The sequence below is a fragment of the Salvelinus alpinus genome, chromosome 1, assembly GCF_045679555.1.
Source record: "Salvelinus alpinus chromosome 1, SLU_Salpinus.1, whole genome shotgun sequence".
NCBI lineage: Eukaryota > Metazoa > Chordata > Actinopteri > Salmoniformes > Salmonidae > Salvelinus > Salvelinus alpinus.
This window is the reverse complement of record NC_092086.1, coordinates 93,442,209-93,466,968: the sequence shown is the minus strand read 5'-3', so window position 1 is coordinate 93,466,968 and position 24,760 is coordinate 93,442,209. Positions and strand designations below refer to the sequence as shown.

The following is a 24,760-nucleotide window of genomic DNA, read 5'->3' as shown; positions in this document are numbered from 1 at the left end:
GTTTTTGATTGCTTCTATCCATTGATACTCAAAATACGGCCATGCTCTCGGACACCTGAATAAGAAAGTTGTTTAACGTCGTTTTGGATTGAATCAGATATGTTTGAGTGTCTCCTCCAGAATCATCCACAGACAGCAGCCTCTATTCTGGTGCTGATGTCTGCCCACTGGGCCAGTTCCCCTGTGGCAACCTGTCTGTGTGCCTGCCCCAGCTCTACCACTGCAATGGGGTCCAGGACTGTGCTAATGGAGCTGATGAGGAGAACTGTGGTGAGTCTTGAACCACAGCAGCTTCAGGAGGGTAAACAGATGTTTAGTGTGCAGTGTCTGGTTGTTGAAGTGGGAGGGAGGGCAGGGGTGGGGGAAATAAGATAGCATTTAGAAGACTAATTTCTGCTTCAATGCATCTGTACTGAGATATTCATCAAGCAATTTGTCAAGGTCACACAAAATATGAACAAACATGTTGATAACTTCACACAATTAAGTTCCGCACAAAGATGTACAAATGCACAAAAATGAAATATGTCTCTATCATCTTTCCCTGAACAGTGGACAACAGCGGGTGGCCACATCTTTTTGATGCCTTTATGAAGAAAAATGTTGAAGAGTCCAAGGAATGCAGTGAGTATACATTTTCAGAAGCAAATGCAATTATTTACATATCTAATGTTGCACTGCTTTAAATTAATACATTAACTAAAGCTAAAAATGTATCAACCCATTTGAAATCATACATTGAGGTCATCCATTCACATCATTCTGTTACCGTAAATAGTCTAAATAAATTTGAGCAATTCTAAGAAACAATAATTCCAGGAAATGGTATGTGGGGCATTTATCTGCATGTGTGTGCATGTTTCTTCTGTGCTTCTCTTCTGCAGTGCTGGACGTGTTCCCAGAGGTATGCTTCTGTGAGGCCAGGAGAGTTAACTGTAACAAAAAGGGACTACTCAGCGTCCCAGCTGTGTCTTCCAATATAACATCTCTGTGAGTAGACTGGATTCCTACCCTTGTGAAGTCTAACACCAGAGCACAGTTATAGGTATTGGGATTGCTAGAGTAGATTCCTATTGTATTCCTATCCTATTCCTATCCTATTGTATTCCTATTGGCCAGCAGCATACCACCCTGCATACCACTGCTGGCTTGCTTCTGAAGCTAAGCAGGGTTGGTCCTGGTCAGTCCCTGGATGGGAGACCAGGTGCTGCTGGAAGTGGTGTTGGAGGGCCAGTAGGAGGCACTCTTTCCTCTGGTCTAAACAAAGATCCCAATGCCCCAGGGCAGTGATTGGGGACACTGCTCTGTGTAGGGTGCCGTCTTTCGGATGGGACGTTAAATGGGTGTCCTGACTCTCTGAGGTCATTAAAGATCCCATGGCACTTATCGTAAGAGTAGGGGTGTTAACCCCGGTGTCCTGGCTAAATTCCCAATCTGGCCCTCAACCATCACGGTCACCTAATAATCCCCAGTTTACAATTGGCTCATTCATCCCCCTCCTCTCCCCTGTAACTATTCCCCAGGTCGTTGCTGCAAATGAGAACGTGTTCTCAGTCAACTTACCTGGTAAAATAACGGTAAAATAAAAAAAATAAAAAAAATTGTAGCATCTGGACAAAATGTGTACATCTATGATGCTGTATTAGCAGTCAAACTAGCAGCTCTCTCTACCCTCAGTGAGCTGAACAGCAACCAGATAACAGCTCTCCAACCAGACCAGTTCATCCGCTACAGACACCTTGAGAGACTGTGAGTGTGAAACCCTTTTTGACCTTTCCTTCTTTCTCTGCACTGACTCTGACAAGTGTTTATGTTCAATCTGTTTAAAGGTCCTGAACAGTCCAAAACATGTTTTTCTTCAATTTGGATGATATTTGGGTGAAACCAGATCAAATGGGATGGACCGAAGTATGAAAAATTACTGTTGCTGGTACATTGGTAAAGTTTGATTATTGGGCAGGTTAGCATTTCTCGTCATTAATCTTATTCTGGAGGCAGCTATGCAGTGGTCAATAGCTAGCACAGCCACAAAGTCATAAAATCAGATTTTAGACCTAACCTTAACCACACTGCTAACCCTAACCTTAAATTAAGACCAAAAAGCAAATTGAATTTTTACAGTATAGCCAACTTTGACTTTGCAGCTGTAATATCTAAAGGGAAATCGCTCAGTTCTGCCTCCAGGTAGTACTGAGCAATTAGTGCTTTTTGAGGTCGGTTCGGTTTCGGTTCGATTATGAAAAAAATCACAGTTTTGATTAATGTAAAAAATAAAATAAATAAAAAATGCACTATGCATTATGTGGGCTGAATTCTGTTAACACAGAATAAAACAATTAATAAAAGTACCATGATGGTAGTGAATGCCCAGTACTGATTATCACTTGTTAACCATAATTTATTCACATTACATTTACTTTACATTTACTTAAATAAAATATTTCAGTTGTTGTGTATGTTAAAAAAAATATTTGATGACTTTATTATTTCATTCCAAGTCATCATCTCATCTCTGTAGAGCTGCTGCCTATGCTTTCTGTCAAAGATACAGATAAAGGGGGAAACTATAAGTGTCTGGTGTTAGCTAGTTACTGTCTAGCTAGGTCTTCATCCATCCTGCATGGAAAAAGAGGGGTAAAAATGTAGGCTATGATTCTATTCGGAACTCCCACCCAGTTGTCATGTCAACACACCTGTCAGTGCCTCTGCGAACTGCAACAGATGGGATATGTCAATCCTGAGATGTATAATTTATGAAGTGAACCCAGACCTTTCCCTGTCCAGTTTCAACTGAAATTGTCCAACATGAACTGAGCTACATAGCTAGCTTGATATAACAGTGCTGGCAGTTTCATTTTGGCTATACATTTTACCACCAGAATTTTGTTTATATCAATGCTGTTACAACCAAATAATTTGTGAAACCATGATGTGATGTATGACAGGATTGGATGTTGCATGCAATATCAATCTTGTTTGCTTGAGATGATCTCACTGCAACATTGTGTCCAAGTTGCTTGACATAGGAGTTTCAAAGAACTGTCAGTCAAGGTGAGCTCCCCACCCACTCAGCCTAATAGCTTCCCACCCACTCAGCCTATTAGCTTCCCACCCACTCAGCCTATTAGCTTCCCACCCACTCAGCCTATTAGCTCCCCACCCACTCAGCCTATTAGCTTCCCAACCACTCAGCCTATTAGCTTCCCACCCACTCAGCCTATTAGCTTCCCACCCACTCAGCCTATTAGCTTCCCACCCACTCAGCCTATTAGCTCCCCACCCACTCAGCCTATTAGCTTCCCACCCACTCTGCCTATTAGCTCCCCACCCACTCAGCCTATTAGCTTCCCACCCACTCAGCCTATTAGCGTCCCACCCACTCAGCCTATTAGCTTCCCACCCACTCAGCCTATTAGCTCCCCACCCACTCAGCCTATTAGCTCCCCATCCACTCAGCCTATTAGCTTCCCACCCACTCAGCCTATTAGCTTCCCACCCACTCAGCCTATTAGCTTCCCACCCACTCAGCCTATTAGCTTCCCACCCATTTAGCCTATTAGCTTCCCACCAACTCAGCCTATTAGCTTCCCACCAACTCAGCCTATTAGCTTCCCACCAACTCAGCCTATTAGCTTCCCACCAACTCAGCCTATTAGCTTCCCACCAACTCAGCCTGGTCCTTCAGCCTTACTGATAGTTGGAAATGAGAGATGCTCCGAATTTGAGAAAATTAAAACATAATTTTAAAACGGGAACCAATATTGATATTTTACTTGGGAAATAGGATGACTGTTCAGGACCTTTAAATGCATGCAATGTCTAATGTGAATTAGTCTTCATTCAAATCACAAAGAGGGTTTAAAACCCTGGACAATAAAATGCTACCAAATAATTTGTTTGTTAAAAAAGTTATGAATTCAGTAAATGTTTCTATTCATCCATACTTATGAAAAGGCAAAATGTAGCGGTACCTTTACCTTCAAGAGCCACTTCTGTTGAATGTTCAAATGTTTTGTGGAATGTCCTACATAAATAATTGCCCAGTCTCTCTTTGTTACACCATAAACAGAGTATACAGCATCCACCAACAATGTGTGGCCTTGAATGGTACAGTATCTCCATTCAACTGAATGATAAAGCCAATGTTGTAAGAAAGTTGTCCATTTAAGAAAGTGGTGTTTGTCACATACTAACATAATCCTCAATATATTTATCCTCGCTCTGACAATCATCATGTAGTTGTGTCTCATTATTGATGAGATCTTATTTCTTTCTTATTATACCAGGGCTTTGTCATTAAAACCTTTGAATATGTTTCTCTTCCACAGACACCTGGAAGACAACAGGATCAAAAGAATCTCCAAGCAGGCATTCTCAGGACTCTACTCACTAAGAAGACTGTAAGTCCTAATTCATTATGGGCCATGGTCTGACCTGCGGTACCATGCGTACATCCCTACATCACCACTAATGGTTGCCCTACATCACACTTCATGAAAAGGTATTGTAAGTTATGTAGTATGTAATACTGTAGGATGTGTAAGTGGGCCAACAATGTATGTTGAGCTCCTTGAGAACAAAATATGTAGGGAAATCAAAGAGAACCAGTCAATGAATACACTGACTCATTTATTGGCGCATCCTTGAGAAGTGTAAATAGATTCAGATACTGTAGTCTTTCTCCTTCTATTCAAACCTAAGATGTGTGAAGTGCACAGGTCTAGAAGACATAAATCAGATGAAGCTCGGCTGGTCTGTAATTAAAAGGAAGACATGAAAACCTTTCATCCTACTCTGTCAGGATTTGCACAGAGGACAGGGTATCTTGGAGATTATATACTAGTCACTCTGACAGATAGTCTTGGATAGTTAACAGCAAAATCAACTACTCCTACTTTTCACTTGTCACAGCTATTTTCACATCCAGCTTAATGTTAGTGGGAAAGGGCTCGTAAGTAAGCATTTCACAGATAAGTCTACACCTGTTGTATTCGGCGCATGTGACAAATAAAACATGATTTGATTTAGTGTCTCTCCTCTGCATTCCTGAGGGTCCCAGGGGGTTATCGGTGTAAGGCTGTGGGAAACAAACAATGACAAGGAAAATGTGTTAGTGCTCTGTCCTAATAGTCTCAGATAGAGTTTGCATGAGGAACAGGTGGATGTGTTACCCTACCTTACCACATTCCATATTACTTGCAAGCAGTGGAATCTGCAATTACAGAGAAGTAAGATCTGCAATTACAACTGTCCCTTTGTCAATATTGTTTTCTTTACTATATTATTATTATTATCATTATTATTATCTGGCTTTTCATCTTAAAATGTACATCCTCATCCCCTTTGATGTATGTTTTTCCCTCCCTGTAAAACTGGCCTGCTGTGCTAAGATTTCTCAGTCAGAATCGGATTACATCGTTGAAGGCTGGCATTTTTGGAGACCTCTCGAACCTGGAGTGGCTGTAAGTGAACTGGTGTGGAGAATTTTTTTCAGTGACCTTAAAGACACCTTCATTAGGAAATGCTTCAGTGTGTCAGTGGGATTCATGAGATTTGTAGACAGTATTTATCTCATTGATACAAAAACATCTTGTTGGAAAATGTGCTGCACTGGGCAGTTGTTCTCATTGACCTTAAAGGGATAGTTTGAGATTTTTGCAATTAAGCCCTTTTTGCTATATACCCAGAGACAGATGAACTCATGGACACCATTGTTGTCTCTGTGTGCAGTTTGAAGGAAGTTGGAGGTAGTTTCTGGAGCGATTTCTAACTAGCGTTAGCGCAATGACTGGAAGTCTATGGGATCAGCTAGCTAGAGTGCGCTAACACCAGTTGATCCCATAGACTTCCACTCATTACGCTAGTTAGCTATTGCTCCTGAAACTACCGCCAACTTCCGTCAAACTGCACAGACATACAATTTGCCAAAATCTTGATCTGTTTAAAGCCAGCTTCGTTCTCTGCCTCAGAGAATGCCTCAGTTTGTGCTGCACTATCTTCCCAAGAAAGTAATGAGGATAAGGTATGATACCGTGTGACATTTATGGTGTAGCTAACAATCCTCATGTGTGATACATGATGGTATGATATCAGGGTCCATGTACCAATGCCCCCTAAGACGGTTCTTTGACAACAGTGATTATAGCTCACGTATAGCTGCAGAGGCTCTCTATTCATTTTGTCTAATGTGACGGATGTGAAACTCATGACGATTACATGATCAAAGTCAACAAACATAGATGTCAAGGTTGGAGTAGGACACAAATGGATATATTTCTCTGTTTCCTCTGGGTGTAGGATTCTTGACGAAAATAGAATCACATCTATGAGACAGAAATCGTTTGAGGGCCTGAAATCTTTATTTTTCCTGTAAGTATCAATTGCCACTGTGCTTCTCACTTTAAGAGCTCATGAGATTTGCATCATTTAACCAACACACTCTTTTAAATTTAATTTGGCTGCAGGTCTTTGCTGAATAATTCCCTAGAATCCATCCCCAAGAAATCTGTCTGCCTGGAAATGCCTAGATTAAACTGGCTGTAAGTAACAGAATAACATCTAACCCACTATGATGGATAATATATTTTACTGTATTTGATAATGCTTAAATCATGTTTCCTCATAACCATGTTTATTATTTATGAATGTTTGCCATAATCACTCTGCAACAGTATCTGTTTTCAGAAATGTACAATTTTCTCATTAAAACACTACTTTGAGTATTTACCAACTACCAGATACTGATGTTGATATCATGAATTAATGCCAGAATGGCCTGACATCTTTTTCACAGAGAACTGGAGGGGAACAGGATATCATCTTTGTGGGTTTCCAGCTTTCAAAACTGCACCACTCTGACAGTATTGTGAGTTTTGTTTAATTAAAAATAGATATCGTCCTCAACTCCTTTACAATATTTTGACATCTTTGAACCAAATCCAACTGCATAGAATGCCTTTACAGTCATTAAATTATTTTACAACAATTACAACTACACTAGAGAGATGAACGCAATGAAAGAAGACACTTGCTTGGTTTTCATATGATTTATATTTCAAAATAAATGTTGCCCTACCCTAAGGACAAATTTCCTGCTGTAAAAGCCATACTGGTAAGTGGCGCTGGTGCTAAAGCTATGTACTTCAGTCTGGAGCCTCTGCACTATTACAGCTGGTAATGAAATTCAGTCTGAGGGAGAGAGACCATTGGAGCCCACACACATTAAGTTGGCAGTTTCTATCATTGGTGATTACTCTCTCCATCACACATGGCCTTAGAGGCAATCAGTACAGTCAGGGAAGAAAAATTCTGAAATGTGTGGGGTGTATTAAAGCTCAGACACCGGTAGGATTGTCAAAAGTTTGACTGCCTAAAGTACTTAACACCTCTGAACAGAGTGTCGGCAGTCAACCTGTTTGTGTTCACACAACCATGACCTTGGAAGTCGTCAGCCACTCAGCCTTAAAATAGAATTGCTTGGCAATGCATATCTGTGCGTATTGCTTATGGTCTAGATTCGAAGCTATCTGCAATCATTTTGCTATTTTATAGAAAGCCCTTGTTGATACTAGCCGGATGTCTACAGCTAGATTACTACCTAGCAAGATGACAAAGAAACAATTTAATTCTCTCATAATCCCATAATGCCAGCACATAGCCAAATATTTAGTTAGCTAGCTAACGTTAGTATATTTGCTATTCACACAATATTCACACAACAACATAGGTAGCTGATTAGCTAAGGACAAGGCACTAACTCAGCAGCTAACGCAGGCATCTGATTCACGGAAACTACCTAATCCATTGTGATTTAATTATAATTAATCAAGCTACAGTGGTTAGCTAGTTTAAAGGAAAATTACCTATTTTTTCTAAAATTGTTGGCTCCCCAACGTGAGGATTTGTGCTTTCCGATTGGTTCAAAGTCTAGTTTTTGGATACTGACGAGGATAGCTCACCAGCTTGTAGTCCTAAAACGAGTTACCTCTGGTTCGTCAAAGATTATGGATATACTGACAACGTACCTGTCTCTCTGCCCTAAGAATGGGAGTCATTGTCCACAAAGTGGCATGGTGAGCTGTCTAGCTCCCGCATCATTGTAATCCTTTTTTAAATATTCGATTAGGGTTGTTGACATCAATCACCTGTATTCAGTTGCGAGAGATGCTATGCTACTAGCCTCATTTCATTAAAATGTATAGCCATCTCGAGACAACTCCAATATAATGTGTTTTTTTCTCAAAGTTAATGGGATTTCAAGTGTCCTACATACAGTACAAGTCAAAAGTTTGGACAACTACTCATTCAAGGGTATTTCTTCATTTATACTATTTTCTACATTGTATAATAATAGAAGACATCAAAACTGAAATAATACATATGGAATCATGTAGTAACCAAAAAAGTGTTAAATCTAAATATATTTTATATTTGAGATTCTTCAAAGTAGCCACCCTTTGCCTTGATGACAGCTTTGCACACTCTTCTCAACCAGCTTCGTGAGGAACGCTTTTCCAACAGTCTTGAAGGAGTTCCCACATATGCTGAGCACTTGTTGGCTGCTTTTCCTTCACTCTGCAGTCCAACTCATTCCAAACCATCTCAATTGGTTTGAGGTCGGGTGAATGTGGAGGCCAGGTCATCTGATGCAGCACTCCATCACTCTCCTTGGTCAAATAGCCTTTACACAGCCTGAAGGTGTGTTTTGGGTCATTGTCCGGTTGAAAAACAAAATTATAGTACCACTAAGCGCAAACCAGATGGGAGGGTGTATCATTGCAGAATGCTGTGGTATCCATGCTGGTTAAGTGTGCCTTGAATTCTAAATAAATCACTGAGAGTGTCACCAGCAAAGCACCCCTAAACCATTGCCTCCATGCCTCCCGGTGGGAACCACACATGCGAATATCATCCATTCACTTACTCTGCATCACAAAGACACAGCGGTTGGAAGCAAAAAAAATCTCAAATTTGGACTCATCAGACCAAAGGACAGATTTCCACTGGACTAATGTCCATTGCTCGTGTTTCTAAGGCCCAATCAAGTCTCTTCTTATTGGTGTCCTTCAGTAGTGGATTCTTTGCAGCAATTCGACCATGAAGGCCTGATTCACGCAGTCTCGGAAGAGTTGATGTTGAGATGTGTCTGTTACTTGAACTCTGTGAAGCATTTATTTGGGCTGAAATCTGCAGCAGAGGTAACTCTGGGTCTTCCTTTCCGGTGGCGGTCCTCATGAGAGCCAGTTTCATCATAGCCCTTGATGGTTTTTGTGACTGCACTTGAAGAAACTTTCAAAGTTCTTGACATTTTCCGGATTGACTGACCTTCATGTCTTAAAGTAATGATGCTTATTTGAGCTTGCCATAATATGGACTTGGTATTTTACCAAATAGGGCCATCTTCTGTATATCACCCCACCTTGTCACAACACAACTGATTGGCTCAAACGCATTAAGGAAAGAAATTCCACAAATTAACTTTTAACAAGGCACACCTGTTATTTGAAATGCATTACAATTGACTACCTCATGAAGCTGTTTGAGAGAATGCCAAGAGTGTGCAAGGCTTTCATCAAGGCAAAGGGTGACTACTTTGAAGAATCTCAATTATATTTCATTTGTTGAACACTTTTTTTCTAACTATGTGTTATTTCATAGTTTTGATGTCATCACTATTATTCTACAATGTATAAAATAGTAAATAAAGACAAACCCTTGAATGTGTAGGTGTCCAAACTTTTGACTGGTACTGTATATCAGTACACTTGTAACAACTAGTGTTATGAAACTTCTATTTGATCAAATAAATCTCAAGTAGCAAATAAGCCATACATGTTTTTCTTGACCATACAAAAGGTCCTTGCTTGGTTGGCGATTCAAAGAAAAATTGGCACCTGCTGGAGAGAGAGATTACCGCCGAGTTGGGCCTCTCTTCCTCTTCGTCTCTGGGTTCGTTCAGCCATCATTATGGGGGAAAGAATAGGGTTTTGGGATGAACACCGAAAATAAGGTCTGAGGTTAACACAATCTGAGGTTAACACGTTTTGTTCCATGAGATGTTCTACTATTTTCTACATTGTAGAATAATAGAGATAATAGCAGTCAGTTAACTTGACCTTTATAATTTATGAAGCTTTTATAAATGATAGAAATTCTTCCAAATTCACAAAAAGTGACGTAAGCTAATGAAGATTATCTCATAGAACAAAACATAAGATCTCTTGAACCTGTGTTTATAAAAACTCCATTCATGTTCTCCCTAGACTTTGTTTAACGAACCATTGCGGAGTTAGTGCCTACAAAAAGACGCCTTTAATATTTCTCTCTATTGCAATTTAACAAGTAGAATCGGGTTCGCCGCTACCAGGTCAGCAAGCAGCAGGTACCGCTTTTGTTCTAGCAAGAGAAGGAACAGCCTACCTATCGGCAGTGAGATTCTTAGTGTTTCATGCTTTAGCTCTCTCAATTGAAGGTGATGGTGGAGGTCATGTGGGGTCGAGAATCTGGAAATCCTCTGGTAGACTCTTTGAGTGTTTCTCAATATGCATACTACCATGCTTAATACTCTCATGCTCCGAGTGCATTCTCCGAGGACGTTCCATTGAGTACGTTCTTGTGATGACCAGAGTGTGGAGAACTCATAAAACACTACATTTGAGAAGCACTAGCATTTCCGCTACTGTATTACCTGACACTGCACCTCTCCATTCACTGAACCTTCTTCCAACCAGGACAATGGCAATAGAGACAAAACAAGATACACAAAGCAAACGTTTTACTTCATAACTATCAGCTTGTAGTGGGATTGTTCAATTCTGTAGCGGGATTGTTAGAGAGAGGTAAAGATAAAGATTTTGTTCGGGTGCCAGGCAGGTATTAACCCTGCCGAAAGGAAAAGAGTAGGATAGAGAGAGTACCACTACCAGACCCACACACATCAGCAGAAGAGACTGCCTATAGTGTAGCCTGTTTGCCAGATAGCCAGTGGAGAGAAAAGATAAGACACACCATATAAAAACACACATCCCAGCACAGGGGTAACCCAACCAATAATAATGGCAGAGCAATTGAACGGCAACTTCATATAAACAATTTACAAGACAGAACCCAGTCATTAACATTAGAGGATTTGCAATAATCTGTATTAACTCCTAGTGGAGGAGTGCAGAGGGTATGAATGTGTGGGTGTTCATAGACAAAACAAAGGCCATAAAATGTAAAAAATCTTCTCGGCCATATGTAATTAGTACCACACCACCTCAATACAGTTCAAATAACAATACACAAACTTGCAAGTAACCTCCCTTTTAAGTAAAATGTCAACCCAAATACTTCTGGCAGGGCAATAATAGTCCAGCGACACTGAACATCAAAGGGAAGCACATTGAAAAAAAGAAAGTCTGCTGCAGTGAAAAGCACTGGAGCGATAAAGAGATGAGAGAGAGAGAGAGAGGGTCTTAGCTATTGACTTCAGGCTTGCCGTTACACTGTCTGTCTGTCTGATGGTTTGTTTGTTTGTATGTCAAAGCTTCGCAAACAATGTTGCTACTAATCCATGCGATCAATAACTGGTGTGGTCCCAAAAGATAGCAACCACGGTCTAGAGCGGTAACACCGATGATCGAGTTAAACACTTTACAAACTCAGCACGCTGAAAATAAACAAGACTTCTGCAGCATTGAACACCCTGATCAAACTCCCGCGCCGGCCGAAAACTCCCTCCCAGAGAGCCAGAAGAGCTATCTTTATTTTATCCTTTCTGACTGCTGATGCCCTCTTAAATTGGCAGCGCACGGTGAAGGCTTCGTGCAGGATTTCGCCACAAGCTAGCTGTATATGAATCGTATTAAGGTAGCTAACCAGACAGATGAACAGGCAAAAATGATCTAAAACTAATGGGTAGACGTCAATTATTTGTGGGTAGCTAGCTAGCTGATAATTCTTTATTGGCTATCTGGCTAGCTAACAGTAGTACCTATCCAGTTTGCCCTATTGACATATTATGGGTTTGCGATGGCAGGTAAACATGCCAAAATGAACACAGCATGTACAGTTGTGGCCAAAAGTTTTGAGAATGACACAAATATTGCTTTTTCACAAAGTCTGCTGCCTCAGTTTGTATGATGGCAATTTACATATACTCCAGAATGTTATGAAGAGTGATCAGATGAATTGCAATTAATTGCAAAGTCCCTCTTTGCATGCAAATGAACTGAATCCCCCAAAAACATTTCCACTGCATTTCAGCCCTGCCACAAAAGGACCAGCTGACATCATGTCAGTGATTCTCTCGTTAACACAGGTGTGAGTGTTGATGAGGACAAGGCTGGAGATCACTCTGTCATGCTGATTGAGTTCGAATAACAGACTGGAAGCTTCAAAAGGAGGGTGGTGCTTGGAATCATTGTTCTTCCTCTGTCAATCATGGTTACCTGCAAGGAAACACGTGCCGTCATCATTGCCTTGCACAAAAAGGGCTTCACAGGCAAGGATATTGCTGCCAGTAAGATTGCACCTAAATCAACCATTTATCGGATCATCAAGAACTTCAAGGAGAGTGGTTCAACTGTTGTGAAGAAGGCTTCAGTGCGCCCAAGAAAGTCCAGCAAGCGCCAGGACCGTCTCCTAAAGTTGATTCAGCTGCGGGATCGGGGCACCACCAGTACAGAGCTTGCTCAAGAATGGCAGCAGGCAGGTGTGAGTGCATCTGCACGCACAGTGAGGCGAAAACTTTAGGAGGATGGCCTGGTGTCAAGAAGGGCAGCAAAGAAGCCACTTCTCTACAGGAAAAACATCAGGGACAGACTGATATTCTGCAAAAGGTACAGGGATTGGACTGCTGGGGTAAAGTCATTTTCTCTGATGAATCCCCTTTCCGATTGTCTGGGGCATCCGGAAAAAAGCTTGTCCAGAGAAGACAAGGTGAGCGCTACCATCAGTCCTGTGTCATGCCAACAGTAAAGCATCCTGAGACCATTCATGTGTGGGGTTGCTTCTCAGCCAAGGGAATGGGCTCACTCACAATTTTGCCTAAGAAAACAGCCATGAATAAAGAATGGTACCAACACATCCTCCGAGAGCAACTTCTCCCAACCATCCAGGAACAGTTTGGTGACGAACAATGCCTTTTCCAGCATGATGGAGCACCTTGCCATAAGGCAAAAGTGACAACTAAGTGGCTCGGGGAACAAAACATCAATATTTTGGGTCCATGGCCAGGAAACTCCCCAGACCTTAATCCCATTGAGAACTTGTGGTCAATCCTCAAGAGGCGGGTGGACAAACAAAACCTCACAAATTCTGACAAACTCCAAGCATTAACTATGCAAGAATGGGCTGCCATCAGTCAGGATGTGGCCCAGAAGTTAATTGACAGCATGCCAGGGCGGATTGCAGAGGTCTTGAAAAGAAGGGTCAACACTGCAAATATTGACTCTTTGCATCAACTTCATGTAATTGTCAATAAAAGCCTTTGACACTTATGAAATGCTTGCAATTATACTTCAGTATTCCATAGTAACATCTGACAAAAATATCTAAAGACACTGAAGCAGCAGACTTTGTGAAAACTTATATTTGTGCCATTCTCAAAACTTTTGGCCACGACTGTATAGTGCATACGGAAAGTATTCAGACCCCTTCACTTTTTCCACATTTTGTTACGTTACAGCCTTATTCTAAAATAGATTAAATAAGACATTTTCCTCATCAATCTACACACAATACCCATAATGACAAAGTGAAAACAGGTTTTTAGAAATGCTTGCAAATGTATATATATTTTAAAAAACAGATACCTTATTTACATAAGTATTCAGACCCTTTGCTATGAGACTCGACATTGAGCTCAGGTGCATCCTGTTTCCATTGATCATCCTTGAGATGTTTCTACAACTTGATTGGAGTCCACCTGTGGTACATTCAATTGATTGGACATGATTTGGAAATGCACACATCAAATCAAATTCTATTGGTCACATACACATGGTTAGCAGATGTTAGTGCGAGTGTAGGGAAATGCTTGTGCTTCTAGTTCCGACCATACAGTAATATCTAACAAGTAATCTAACAATTTCACAACAACTACCTTATTAACACAAGTGTAAAGGAATGAAAAAGAATAGGTACATATAAATATATGGATGAGCGATGGCCGAACGGCATAGGCAAGATGCAGTAGATGGTATAGAGTACAGTATATACATATGAGATGAGAAATGTAGGATATGTACACATTATATAAAGTGGCATTGTTTAAAGTGACTAGTGATACATTTATTACATACAATTTTGAATTATTAAGTGGCTAGAGATTTGAGTCAGTATGTTGGCAGCAGCCACTCAATGTTAGTGATGGATGTTTAACAGTCTGATGGCCTTGAAATAGAAGCTGTTTTTCAGTCTCTCGGTCCCAGCTTTGATGCACCTGTACTGACCTCGCCTTCTGGATGATAGCGGGGTGAACAGTCAGTGGCTCGGGTGGTTGTTGTCCTTGATGATCTTTTTGGCCTTCCTGTGACATCGGGTGGTGTAGGTGTCCTGGAGGGCAGGTAGTTTGCCCCCGGTGATGCGTTCTGCAGACCTCACTACCCTCTGGAGAGCCTTACTGTTGTGGGCGGAGCAGTTGCCGTACCAGGCGGTGATACAGCCCGACAGGATGCTCTCGATTGTACATCTGTAAAGGTTTGTGAGTGTTTTTGGTCGAATATCGAATATCGTCGAATATCTTCAGCCTCCTGAGGTTGAAGAGGTGCTGTTGTGTCTTCTTCACAACGCTGTCTGTGTGGGTGGACCAATTCAGTTTGTCCGTGATGTGTACACCGAGGAACTTAAAACTTTCCACCTTCTCCACTACTGTCCCGTCGATGTGGATAGGGGGGTGCTCCCTCTGCTGTTTCCTGAAGTCCACGATCATCTCCTTTGTTTGTTGACGTTGAATGTGAGGTTATTTTCCTGACACCACACTCCGAGGACCCTCACCTCCTCCCTGTAGGCCGTCTCGTTGTTGTTGGTAATCAAGCCTACCACTGTAGTGTCGTCTGCAAACTTGATGATTGAGTTGGAGGCGTACATGGCCACACAGTCATGGGTGGTGGGGCCCCAGTGTTGAGGGTCAGCGGGGTGGAGATGTTGTTTCCTACTCTCACCACCTGGGGGCGTCCCGTCAGAAAGTCCAGGACCCAGTTGCACAGGGCGGGGTCGAGACAGCATTCTTACATAGGTATTCCTCTTGTCCAGATGGGTTAGGGCAGTGTGCAGTGTGATTGCGATTGCGTCTGTCTATATAAAGCCCCACAGTTTACAGCACATGTCAGAGAAAAACCAAGCCATGGGGTCGAAGGAATTGTCCGTAGAGTTCCGAGACAGGATTGTGTCGAGGCACAGATCTGGGAAAGGGTACCAAAACATTTCTGCAGCATTGAAGATTGCAAATAACACAGTGGCCTCCATCATTCTTAAATGGAAAATTTTGGAACCACAAAGACTCTTCCTTGACCTGGCTGCCCGGCCAAACTGAGCAATCAGGGGAGAAGGGCCTTGGTCAGGGAGATGAGCAAGAACCCTATGGTCAATCTGACAGGGCTCCAGAGTTCTTCTGTGGAGATGGGAGAACCTTCCAGAAGGACAACCATCTCTGCAGCACTCCACCAATCAGGCCTTTATGGTAGAGTGGCCAGACAGAAGCCACTCCTCGCATGGAAGCCTGCTTGGAGTTTGCCAAAAGGCACCTAAAGGACTCTCAGACCATGAGAAACAAGATTCTCTGGTCTGATGAAAGCAATACTCTTTGGCCTGAATGCCAAGCATCACTTCTGGAGGAAACCAAGCACCGCTCATCATCTGGCCAATACCATCCCTACGGTGAAGCATGGTGATGACAGCAGGGACTGGGAGACTAGTCAAGATCGAGGGAAAGACGAACGGAGCAAAGTACAGAGAGATCCTTGATGAAATCCCTCTGTAGAGCGCTCAGGACCTCAGACTGATCGAAGGATCACCATCCAACAGGGCAACGACCCTAAGCACACAGCCAATACAACGCAAGGGTGGCTTCGGGACAAGTCTCTGAATGTCCTTGAGTGGCCTAGCCTTAGCCTGGACTTGAACCCGATCGAACTTCTCTGGAGAGACCTGAAAATAGCTGTGCAGCAACGATCCCCATCCAACCTGACAGAGCTTGAGTGGATCTGCAGAGAAGAATGGGAGAAACTCCCCAAAAACAGGTGTGCCAAGCTTGTAGCGAGAAGACTCAAGGCCGTAATCGCTACCAAAGGTGCTTCAACAAAGTACTGAGTAAAGGGTCTGAATACTTATGTAAATATGTTGTATCCATTTGTTTTGTTTTTTTGCATTTGCATTTGCAAACATTTCCAAAAACTTGTTTTTGCTTTGTCATTATGTGGTATTTTGTGTAGATTAAGGAAGAAAAATTCATTTTTTATCAATTTTAGAATAAGGCTGTAACATAACAAAATGTGGAAAAAGTTAACAGGTCTGAATACATTCCTAATAAACTGTATTTATTAACACATCAAGATAAAATATTGTTGTCAGGCAACATATAAGACGTGAATAGGCAACATTTTTTTCCGAAGTCAGAGTGTATTTTCTCTCGCTTCCGCTCAAATAATATCTGCCATTGATTTTTACGTGGTTGCATCATATTTCTGTGCATACTTTCCGTTAAGCTTGCATCGATGGCTGCTTCAAAATACGTACACACGGAGTATGCATTTGAGAAGTGCCCAGACACCAATAGCGTGTGCTGGTGGAGAGTACTTATCACCTCTAAATGTAATTTGCAGAGTGCGCATCAATTTTAATTGCAGAATCAGGTGAAACATTTTGAGTGGTCCCTAAAACACAGTGGCCGAACCAGCAGACGAACACTTGAACACTTGATCCACATTCGATGTGCGATTATTGAGGCTGGACTGATTTCCTCTGGTGAGGGATGAGTAGCAACACATCAAATTGAGTTTGATAGGTATTAGTGGGAGGAAAGAATTTGTTTTGCTTTTATGTAAATTAGTCCCCAATTTCTTTAGGATATACCTACTATACAGATTCAACTCCAAATAAAATCTAACAAGCAGTGTATGTAAATTATTGCAGGCCCTACTACTATTCAAGTCATGTAATTGGTCTAGTTAGTAGGTTCTTGAATAACAATTACCACTTACAGGGACATTTATTTTGCAGGGCTCTTCGAAAAAACAGAGTACAAACCATTGAGGAGGGAATATTTTTTGGAATGCCAAACCTGATAGACCTGTGAGTTAACTATACTTAACACAACATTATATGGGTCAAATAATGTTGTAAAATGTCCAAATACAGTAATGTATTTCATTGTTGAAAATATTTTTTTATCATTCCAGGGACATATCTGTAAACAAATTTGAGGAGTTCTCCTCAACTATGTTTAGAAATCTTCTAAACCTAAAACAGTTGTGAGTATATCCAATTGCTATTTGAATCCTAGCCCTAATATACGCTGAGTATACCAAACATTAAAAACACCTTCCAAATATTGAGTTGCACCCCCTGCTTTTACCCTCAGAACAGCCTCAAATCATCGGGGCATGGACTCTACAAGGTGTCGAAAGCATTCCACAGGGATGCTGGCCCATGTTGACTCAAATGCTTCCCACAGTTGTGTCAAGTTGGCTGGATGTCCTTTGGGTGGTGGACCATTCTTGATACACACGGGAAACTATTAAGCATGAAAAACCCAGCAGCGTTGCAGTTCTTGACATAAACCGGTGCGCCTGACACCTACTACCATACCCATTTACATTTTAGTCATTCAGCAGATGCTCTTATCCAGGGGAATTGGGGTTAAGTGCCTTGCTCAAGGGCACATAGATTCAAACCAGGTCTCAGGGATTCAAACCAGCAACCTTTCAGTCACTTGCCCAACGTGCTTAACCATTAGGCTACCTGCCAACCCTTTCAAAGGCACTTTAATCTTTTGTCTTTCCCATTCACTCTCTGAATAGCACACACACAATCCATGTCTCAATTGTCTCAAGGCTTAAAAATCTTTCTTTAACCTGTCTCCTCCCCTTCATCTAAACTGATTGAAGTGGATTTAACAAGTGACATCAATAAGGGATCATAGCTTTCACCTGGATTCACCTTGGCAGTTTATGTCATAGAAAGAGCAGGTGTCTTAATGTTTTGTGTACTCAGTGTATATACTATTTTGAAAGATGTTATTGTTACTTAGAATGGATTTCCTGAAAGAGTTTGATCCACTTTGTACGATCAAGTAGGAGAAATGCTAACTTTATATTGTTGAGTTGCAGTTTATTAACTTTACTGTTCAATGAGTCTTCCATCAACCTGGCCTTGAGGCCATGTTGACCACAGAGACAGGGGTGATAAATCAAAGTGATATTATCTGCTCTGTATTGATGTCCCCCCTCTTCTCTCAGGAACATCTCAAATAACCCTCTAACTCATATCTATGATGATCAGTTTGACATGTTTGTCAATTTACAATCCCTGTAAGTAATAGTTTTTATTTCATACAGTACTTATGTGTCATGGTCTACTAGCTTTAGGGAATTGGAGAAAGAGTAACGTTTTTGCTCCCCTCAGGAGTATAGAGGAGGTTGAAATACCAAACATCAGTATTCAGATGTTTCGCTCTCTTAGCAACTTGTCCCATATGTGAGTATATACTCTGTCTTCATTTATTATTCTTATGTCAACAACATTTTATTTCATACTGTATAAACAGTAAGCATGTAGAAGCTTCTAATTGGGATTTAATTCATTTAATAGTGTGTTATAAGCTTACTTTGCAGGGTAAAAACACGGAATAAATATAGCATGCGTAAATGTCTAAACATTCATTGCCAATTACCTACCAACAAGTAATGAATTCATGGCTTCTTGTGCATGCATAATACAGGACTTTTTAAAAGTGTTTGTTAAGCTACTTACAAATGAGTGGATCAGCGACTTGTTAGCAGGTTATACAGGCTTAATTAGGCCATTATACAGTAAATGGACTCCTAACAGTTGTATTGCTTGGTGTACAGTGAGGTATTGTTACTACAAATAATGTTTAATCAACAATAAAGTTTAGTCACCACAGGTCAGGTCCACACTGCATATAAAGCACCAAAGCCTAGTTAGAGGGCAGTTTAGGACTCTGTATAACTGTATCCATTTGTTAGATAATCTCTCTTCATAAACTGTCAAACATATCAAGATAAAAGTAAAACTTCAGAAGTTTGTTCGAAGGTGATTAATTGTGATATTTTTTGTATCTTTTTCCTGACCCAGTTATTTTAAGAAATTTGAATACTGTGGCTACTCTCCTAATGTGCGAAGTTGCAAGCCAAACACTGACGGAATTTCAACATTTGAGAATCTTCTTGCGAACATCATCCTTCGTGTTTTTGTGTGGGTGGTGGCCTTCATCATCTGCTTCGGCAACATTTTTGTGATCTGCCTGAGGTCTTGCATTGCATCTGAAAACCAGCACCACACCATGGCCATCATATCACTGTGCTGTGAGTAGAATACCTCACCACAACAAGGGCAGCAATCACTTCTCATTACCTTGTACTTAGGTAACTCATTATTTATTGAGATTCATAAAACTCCTCTCATAACAAAGTATACTTACTAAGATCCCTGAAATCCATGCTATATCTGTTAGGTGCTGACTGCCTCATGGGAGTCTATCTGTTCTTCATCGGTGCGTTTGACATCAAGTACTGTGGAGAGTACAACAGACATGCCCAGCTGTGGATGGAGAGCCTGCAGTGCCAGTTGATTGGCTGTCTGGCCATGCTGTCCACTGAGGTGTCAGTCATGCTTCTGACCTACATGACTCTGGAGAAGTACCTGTGCATTGTGTTCCCCTTCCACAACTACAGAGCCGGACGTAAACAGACGCTCTGCTATCTCATCTTCATCTGGGTCCTGGGTTTCATTATTGCCGTCATTCCCTTATGGGACAAGCAGACGTTCGGGAATTACTACGGCAGGAATGGAGTGTGTTTTCCACTTCACTCAGATGAGATGGAGAAACCAGGGGCCCGATGTTACTCCACTGGAATATTTCTGGGTAAGAGGAACATTCGTCTAAGCACATAAAAAAATACGCTGAAAATACATATTTTTGTTTGAAAATGTGTCCTTTTGTTTGAAAATGTATTGTGCTCACTGGGATAGGAATCAGCTCTGATGGTGGTGAATCAACAAGATAATGGGGATAATATAAGATGAGGTTGGAATTGCACAGGCCTTGGATTGTGTTCCATGTATTTCCCTGGGGTGACATGAAACTGCCATGAAAAAAAGGGTTTATAATCTCATCATCATCATCTTAGATCTCAGCTAGACTTATTATATACCAATTAGTTATAGTCAGTTCCAATCAGTTCAAATTTCCATGAGAAACGATAGATACCAAATTTCAGCAAATTATGCAATACCTTTCGCGAATTGTGGTTTTACTGACATAATTTTGTTTTATTCAATACATATGTTAAGACGGGTATATTGTAAAGTGTAATGAAAGCATGCTTTTCACATTTTGTCTTTCAGGATTGAATCTCTTTGCATTCATCATGATCGTCTTCTCCTACACCAGCATGTTTTACTCTGTACAGAAAACAGCCAAGACAGCAAGACAGTCTGTCTACAACAAGGAGGTCTCTATAGCCAAGAGGTTTTTCTTCATCGTTTTCACAGATGCCATGTGTTGGACACCTATATTCATCCTAAAGATCCTCTCCCTTTTACGAGTGGAAATAGCAGGTAAACCAGATACATGTGGTTACATGATTACTACAATTAAATTGCTATCATTATGTTTAATCTTTGTGAACTCTTCGTCCTCTTCCTCCGGCTCCTCCTCCACCCTCTCCTCCTCTTCCTCCCTGTCCTCCAGGAACGATCGTTCTATGGGTGGTGATCTTCATCCTGCCCATCAATAGTGCCCTAAACCCCATTCTATACACCATCACTGCCAGCTCCTTCCAGGAGAAACTCAAACTCTGCTTGAAGGCCAAGTGCAAACAGGCTGGGCTCAGGGAAACATCCCAAAAAGTATCTGAAGTTTACCAGAACCCCAGCGCTCCCCCTTAACGAAAAGGACCCTCTCAGTCAGGGAGCTGGCCAACAGTCCTCTTGGAGAGCTACTGCCTGGGTATGCAGGCTTTTTTTCCAGCTCTTCTGGAACACACTAAATTTAAAACATCAAGATCTGGCTAAGCTTCTGATAAGTAGGATCAGTGTGTTTGAGCAGGGCTTGAGCAAAGCCTGCATACTGAGAGGCTCTCCAGGAGGAGGGTTGGCTACCCATGTCCTTATTTGATAGGGGGAGAGATGTATTCTTGTAATCATTCTTTACCAGCAAGAGAACATGTTTTCTGCGAACCAATTTATTAACAAATGTTTTGTGTGAATACAGTTATTGTAAACACAGATGTGCAGAATCACAAATTATTTTGCATACACAATTGATATTACACAAATTGTATTGTATAAGTGTATAATTGAAAAAAAATTGAAAAAATATATGGAATTGAAAAGGTGTAAATGAGTGAGGCGTTTTGGGTTTTAGGGTGTGACATTTGCTTAGGTTGATAAATTTGACATTCAGATGCAATGTTACTACTTGCCTCTGAAGCTCCACTGTGACAATTGGAAACAAATGATGAAGGTGAAAAAGGTCCAGGGAGAAAAAGGTTTGGGAGAGAAATTACATATTTCACAAAGCCAGAACATTCATTCGTTTTTCAATATTTGTTTATTGATTTTCTACTCTATTTTACAGTCAGAGCAGTGTAATACAAATAGGTAGTAAAGGAAGAGTAAATAGTAATAGATGAGACAAATAAGATGAACACATTGTTGTGGGCTAAAATGCAAGTTATTTACAACTGCTTCATTGAGTACAATACAATGGCCAGTTATGTTACAAAAGGTATTCACTCAAAACTACCCTGTAGTTCACAGATATGTAATACTTGTGTTTATGGCTATTTCTTCCCCACAATTGTTTAAATTATGTTCATTGCATTAGTTATTCAGTGGGAGTAATCCCATTTAGGTGTACGGGCTATTAATGTATGTATGTAAAGCATATGCATAAGAAAACACTGAAAAAAGTTAATTGCATTCAGTCATTGCACTTCCACCCATTGCATAACTCAGATTAAGATTAGATCTAATTAAAAATCATTCCTGTACATAATGCCCAACAGAAAAATACGTCAATGGTTCGATTCTGTACAGACAGAGGTAGTCACATTCCTGTGACTCATACAAAGACTCATTCATACAGACATAAATAAAACACGGATTACTGAGACACAATAAAATACAATAATACTGCAGACACACACAGTAATTAAGCAATCTACACAAATGCTGTCTAAAGCTCAGGTTGTCTGTCCACTTTTGAGCGTGTCATGATCCTTGTCCCTTCTCATTGTGATCGCAAATCCTGACACAAGCAATTACTCATGAATAAATCTTAAATTGACATCAAAGTGTGAATTATGCAAATGTTTGCGCTCCATGCTTATATCTTATAGTTTGGTGCTTGGTGGACAGATGTTTGCCTATTTCACAAGTGGCTCTGTTCCTATTTCTAAATTTCTGAAGATCTGAGGAAGAAGAATGATCCCTATAACTCAGCAGCTAAGCAATAGCTAAATTAGAGTGAGAGGAGGTTATTAACCAGTTAGTCTTTAAAGAGAAGAGAAAAAATAAGAGACATAACAGTAAGTCCAGAGTAAAGTCCCTCTTATGATAAACACTTGAGTAAAATAAACAGTTACTGAGAATGTAGGGCTGAAGCAAGGCCTGAAAATGCACAGTGTTTTAAGACACACTACCACCCACTAAGGAGCCTCAGTAACAAACCCTTTTCTCTCTAACATCTAAGTATGTTTGCATTATCAACACTGAGGCTAGTTATTGAAATAGCAAGGTAAGGTGCCATTCTCAAGTTTGAGACACATCTAATGACAATAGTAAAATATATTAGCTCTGTGAATTTATCATGAAGAAATTGCATAGCATACAGTACAAACATGAATGGTTTCTATAGAGCTCTCCTGAATTATTGTGTAAAGCTAGTTGCAGCTAAAAACATTCCATGGCATTTTGGCATCATTGCCATAAGTTTTGATAAGTCAGCATTAATAACCCTTTCAGTCCCGAGACACCAGCAAATATCGGCTTTTCATTTATCTGCATGTCCAGCCCTTATATTTAGCTTCACAATTAAGTGTTTAACCATTTTCTTTTCAGGGCAACCAGGGCAACAATGTGACATAAACAGTTGCATTCATGTGTTTTATTGTCAAAAGTCAATAAAAAAATTAAAGCCAAAGCAAAAACCGGATAAAGATGAATTGATATGAATGCTGTAAGCACAGAAATGGTTTGCTCAGTGGGAAATTAATATCCAACTAGTCAGTGACAACTTTGTGGAGTTTGTGACAGCAACTATGTGTGCTTATTACAGCATTATAGACGCTATGTCCTGGGATTTCCTATGATCTTCTATGTAGAAGAACCCCTTACCTTCTAACACCTGTTGTGTAGCTTGTGTGTCATAAAGCAAAACATGTTACATGTGTGTATTTGTGAGAATCCCAGCTTTTCATAGATAGCTTTTAATAGTGTAGCTCAAACCATTCGGACTCTCTCTTACTTTGTAAAAAGATCCGGCCCCGGGCCCTTTCGGGATCCACCAGTCTCACAGACTCCGCTCTAGCTCAGCCCCGTTAATCACACAGACGCAGAAGAAATAGATGAATCAAATAGTACAACCCAGAGATCTGTAGCTCAAACACATGATGTTAAAGGGATAAAAAGTCCAAATCGCATGGATGTCGCGGTGGGACTCATAAAGATTTCAAAATAATGGCTTTTGCATAAAGAAACTGTCTATTTTATTTTTTTCAAGGTACGTTTTAATGGTTTAGGGTCAGTTAATGCATAGGCTGGTTTAGATTTGTAAATATTGCTGACATTTCCTCAGTGGCTCCTCATGGGGCATCAGTGCAATCTGAGTGAGAGTCCACATCCTGACAGTCCCCTGTTAATGACACTGGAGTGTTTATCAGGCAGATGTAATATAATGCTACAGATAGGCACCTTTCATTTGAGTCATTGTGTGCTGTAGGCAGCACGTGTCTCAAGTGGACCGGCGGTCCTTCTCAAAGTTCAAAGCTTTGTCTCGGTTCCTTTCACTGTCAGCACAGGGAAGGAGCCCCGTATCCTAGCAACCTCCACCGCACAGAGATGGCCAAACACTTTGTTGTACCACTCAGGTGATCGTCCCCTGAAAAATTACAACAAAGGGTCAAATAAGAAATGTGTATACAGTTACACAATTCAATAGCAGGGGAGGTACCCCCACTCCTCAGAAGGAAATGTCAATGGAATTAGAGTTTTTTTTTAGAGCTTTCACACAACATGTTTATGTTGCATAATTATTTGAATGGTAATTATGCCAATGTTTGAAAGTTCCAAATTAATTGCATGAGATCTAGGTCAACATGTTGTTTTTTATTTTATTTTTTATTTAACCTTTATTTAACCAGGTAAGCTAGTTGAGAACAAGTTCTCATTTACAACTGCGACCTGGACAAGATAAAGCAAAGCAGTGCGACACAAACAACAACACAGAGTTACACATGGAATAAACAAGCGTACAGTCAATAACACAACAGCAAAAAAGAAAGTCTATATACAGTGTGTGCAAATGGTGTGA

The 24,760-nt window shown here is 40.7% G+C and overlaps 2 protein-coding genes across 3 annotated transcripts in view; one reads left to right on the top strand and one right to left on the bottom strand.

Annotated features, from left to right (window-relative positions):
* The window catches only part of LOC139535211 (relaxin receptor 1-like), a 29,511-nt gene extending 8,060 nt beyond the window's left edge, over positions 1 to 21,451 (top strand). Inside the window, exons 2-18 of the mRNA XM_071334563.1 lie at positions 121 to 270; positions 553 to 624; positions 885 to 990; positions 1,678 to 1,749; positions 4,329 to 4,400; positions 5,391 to 5,462; positions 6,298 to 6,369; positions 6,465 to 6,539; positions 6,794 to 6,865; positions 17,203 to 17,274; positions 17,382 to 17,453; positions 18,441 to 18,512; positions 18,607 to 18,678; positions 19,300 to 19,529; positions 19,679 to 20,089; positions 20,572 to 20,784; positions 20,918 to 21,451. Of these exons, the coding sequence (XP_071190664.1) occupies positions 121 to 270; positions 553 to 624; positions 885 to 990; positions 1,678 to 1,749; positions 4,329 to 4,400; positions 5,391 to 5,462; positions 6,298 to 6,369; positions 6,465 to 6,539; positions 6,794 to 6,865; positions 17,203 to 17,274; positions 17,382 to 17,453; positions 18,441 to 18,512; positions 18,607 to 18,678; positions 19,300 to 19,529; positions 19,679 to 20,089; positions 20,572 to 20,784; positions 20,918 to 21,114 (2,102 nt within the window). The 3' untranslated portion in view covers positions 21,115 to 21,451. The remainder of the gene's footprint in view (positions 1 to 120; positions 271 to 552; positions 625 to 884; positions 991 to 1,677; positions 1,750 to 4,328; positions 4,401 to 5,390; positions 5,463 to 6,297; positions 6,370 to 6,464; positions 6,540 to 6,793; positions 6,866 to 17,202; positions 17,275 to 17,381; positions 17,454 to 18,440; positions 18,513 to 18,606; positions 18,679 to 19,299; positions 19,530 to 19,678; positions 20,090 to 20,571; positions 20,785 to 20,917) is intronic.
* Positions 21,452 to 21,759: 308 nt separating this feature from the next.
* stard8 (StAR related lipid transfer domain containing 8) overlaps positions 21,760 to 24,760 on the bottom strand; it is a 44,947-nt gene continuing 41,946 nt past the window's right edge. For both annotated transcript variants that reach the window (XM_071334557.1, XM_071334558.1), the window contains one exon: positions 21,760 to 24,328. In XM_071334557.1, the coding sequence (XP_071190658.1) occupies positions 24,211 to 24,328 (118 nt within the window). In that variant the 3' untranslated portion in view covers positions 21,760 to 24,210. The remainder of the gene's footprint in view (positions 24,329 to 24,760) is intronic.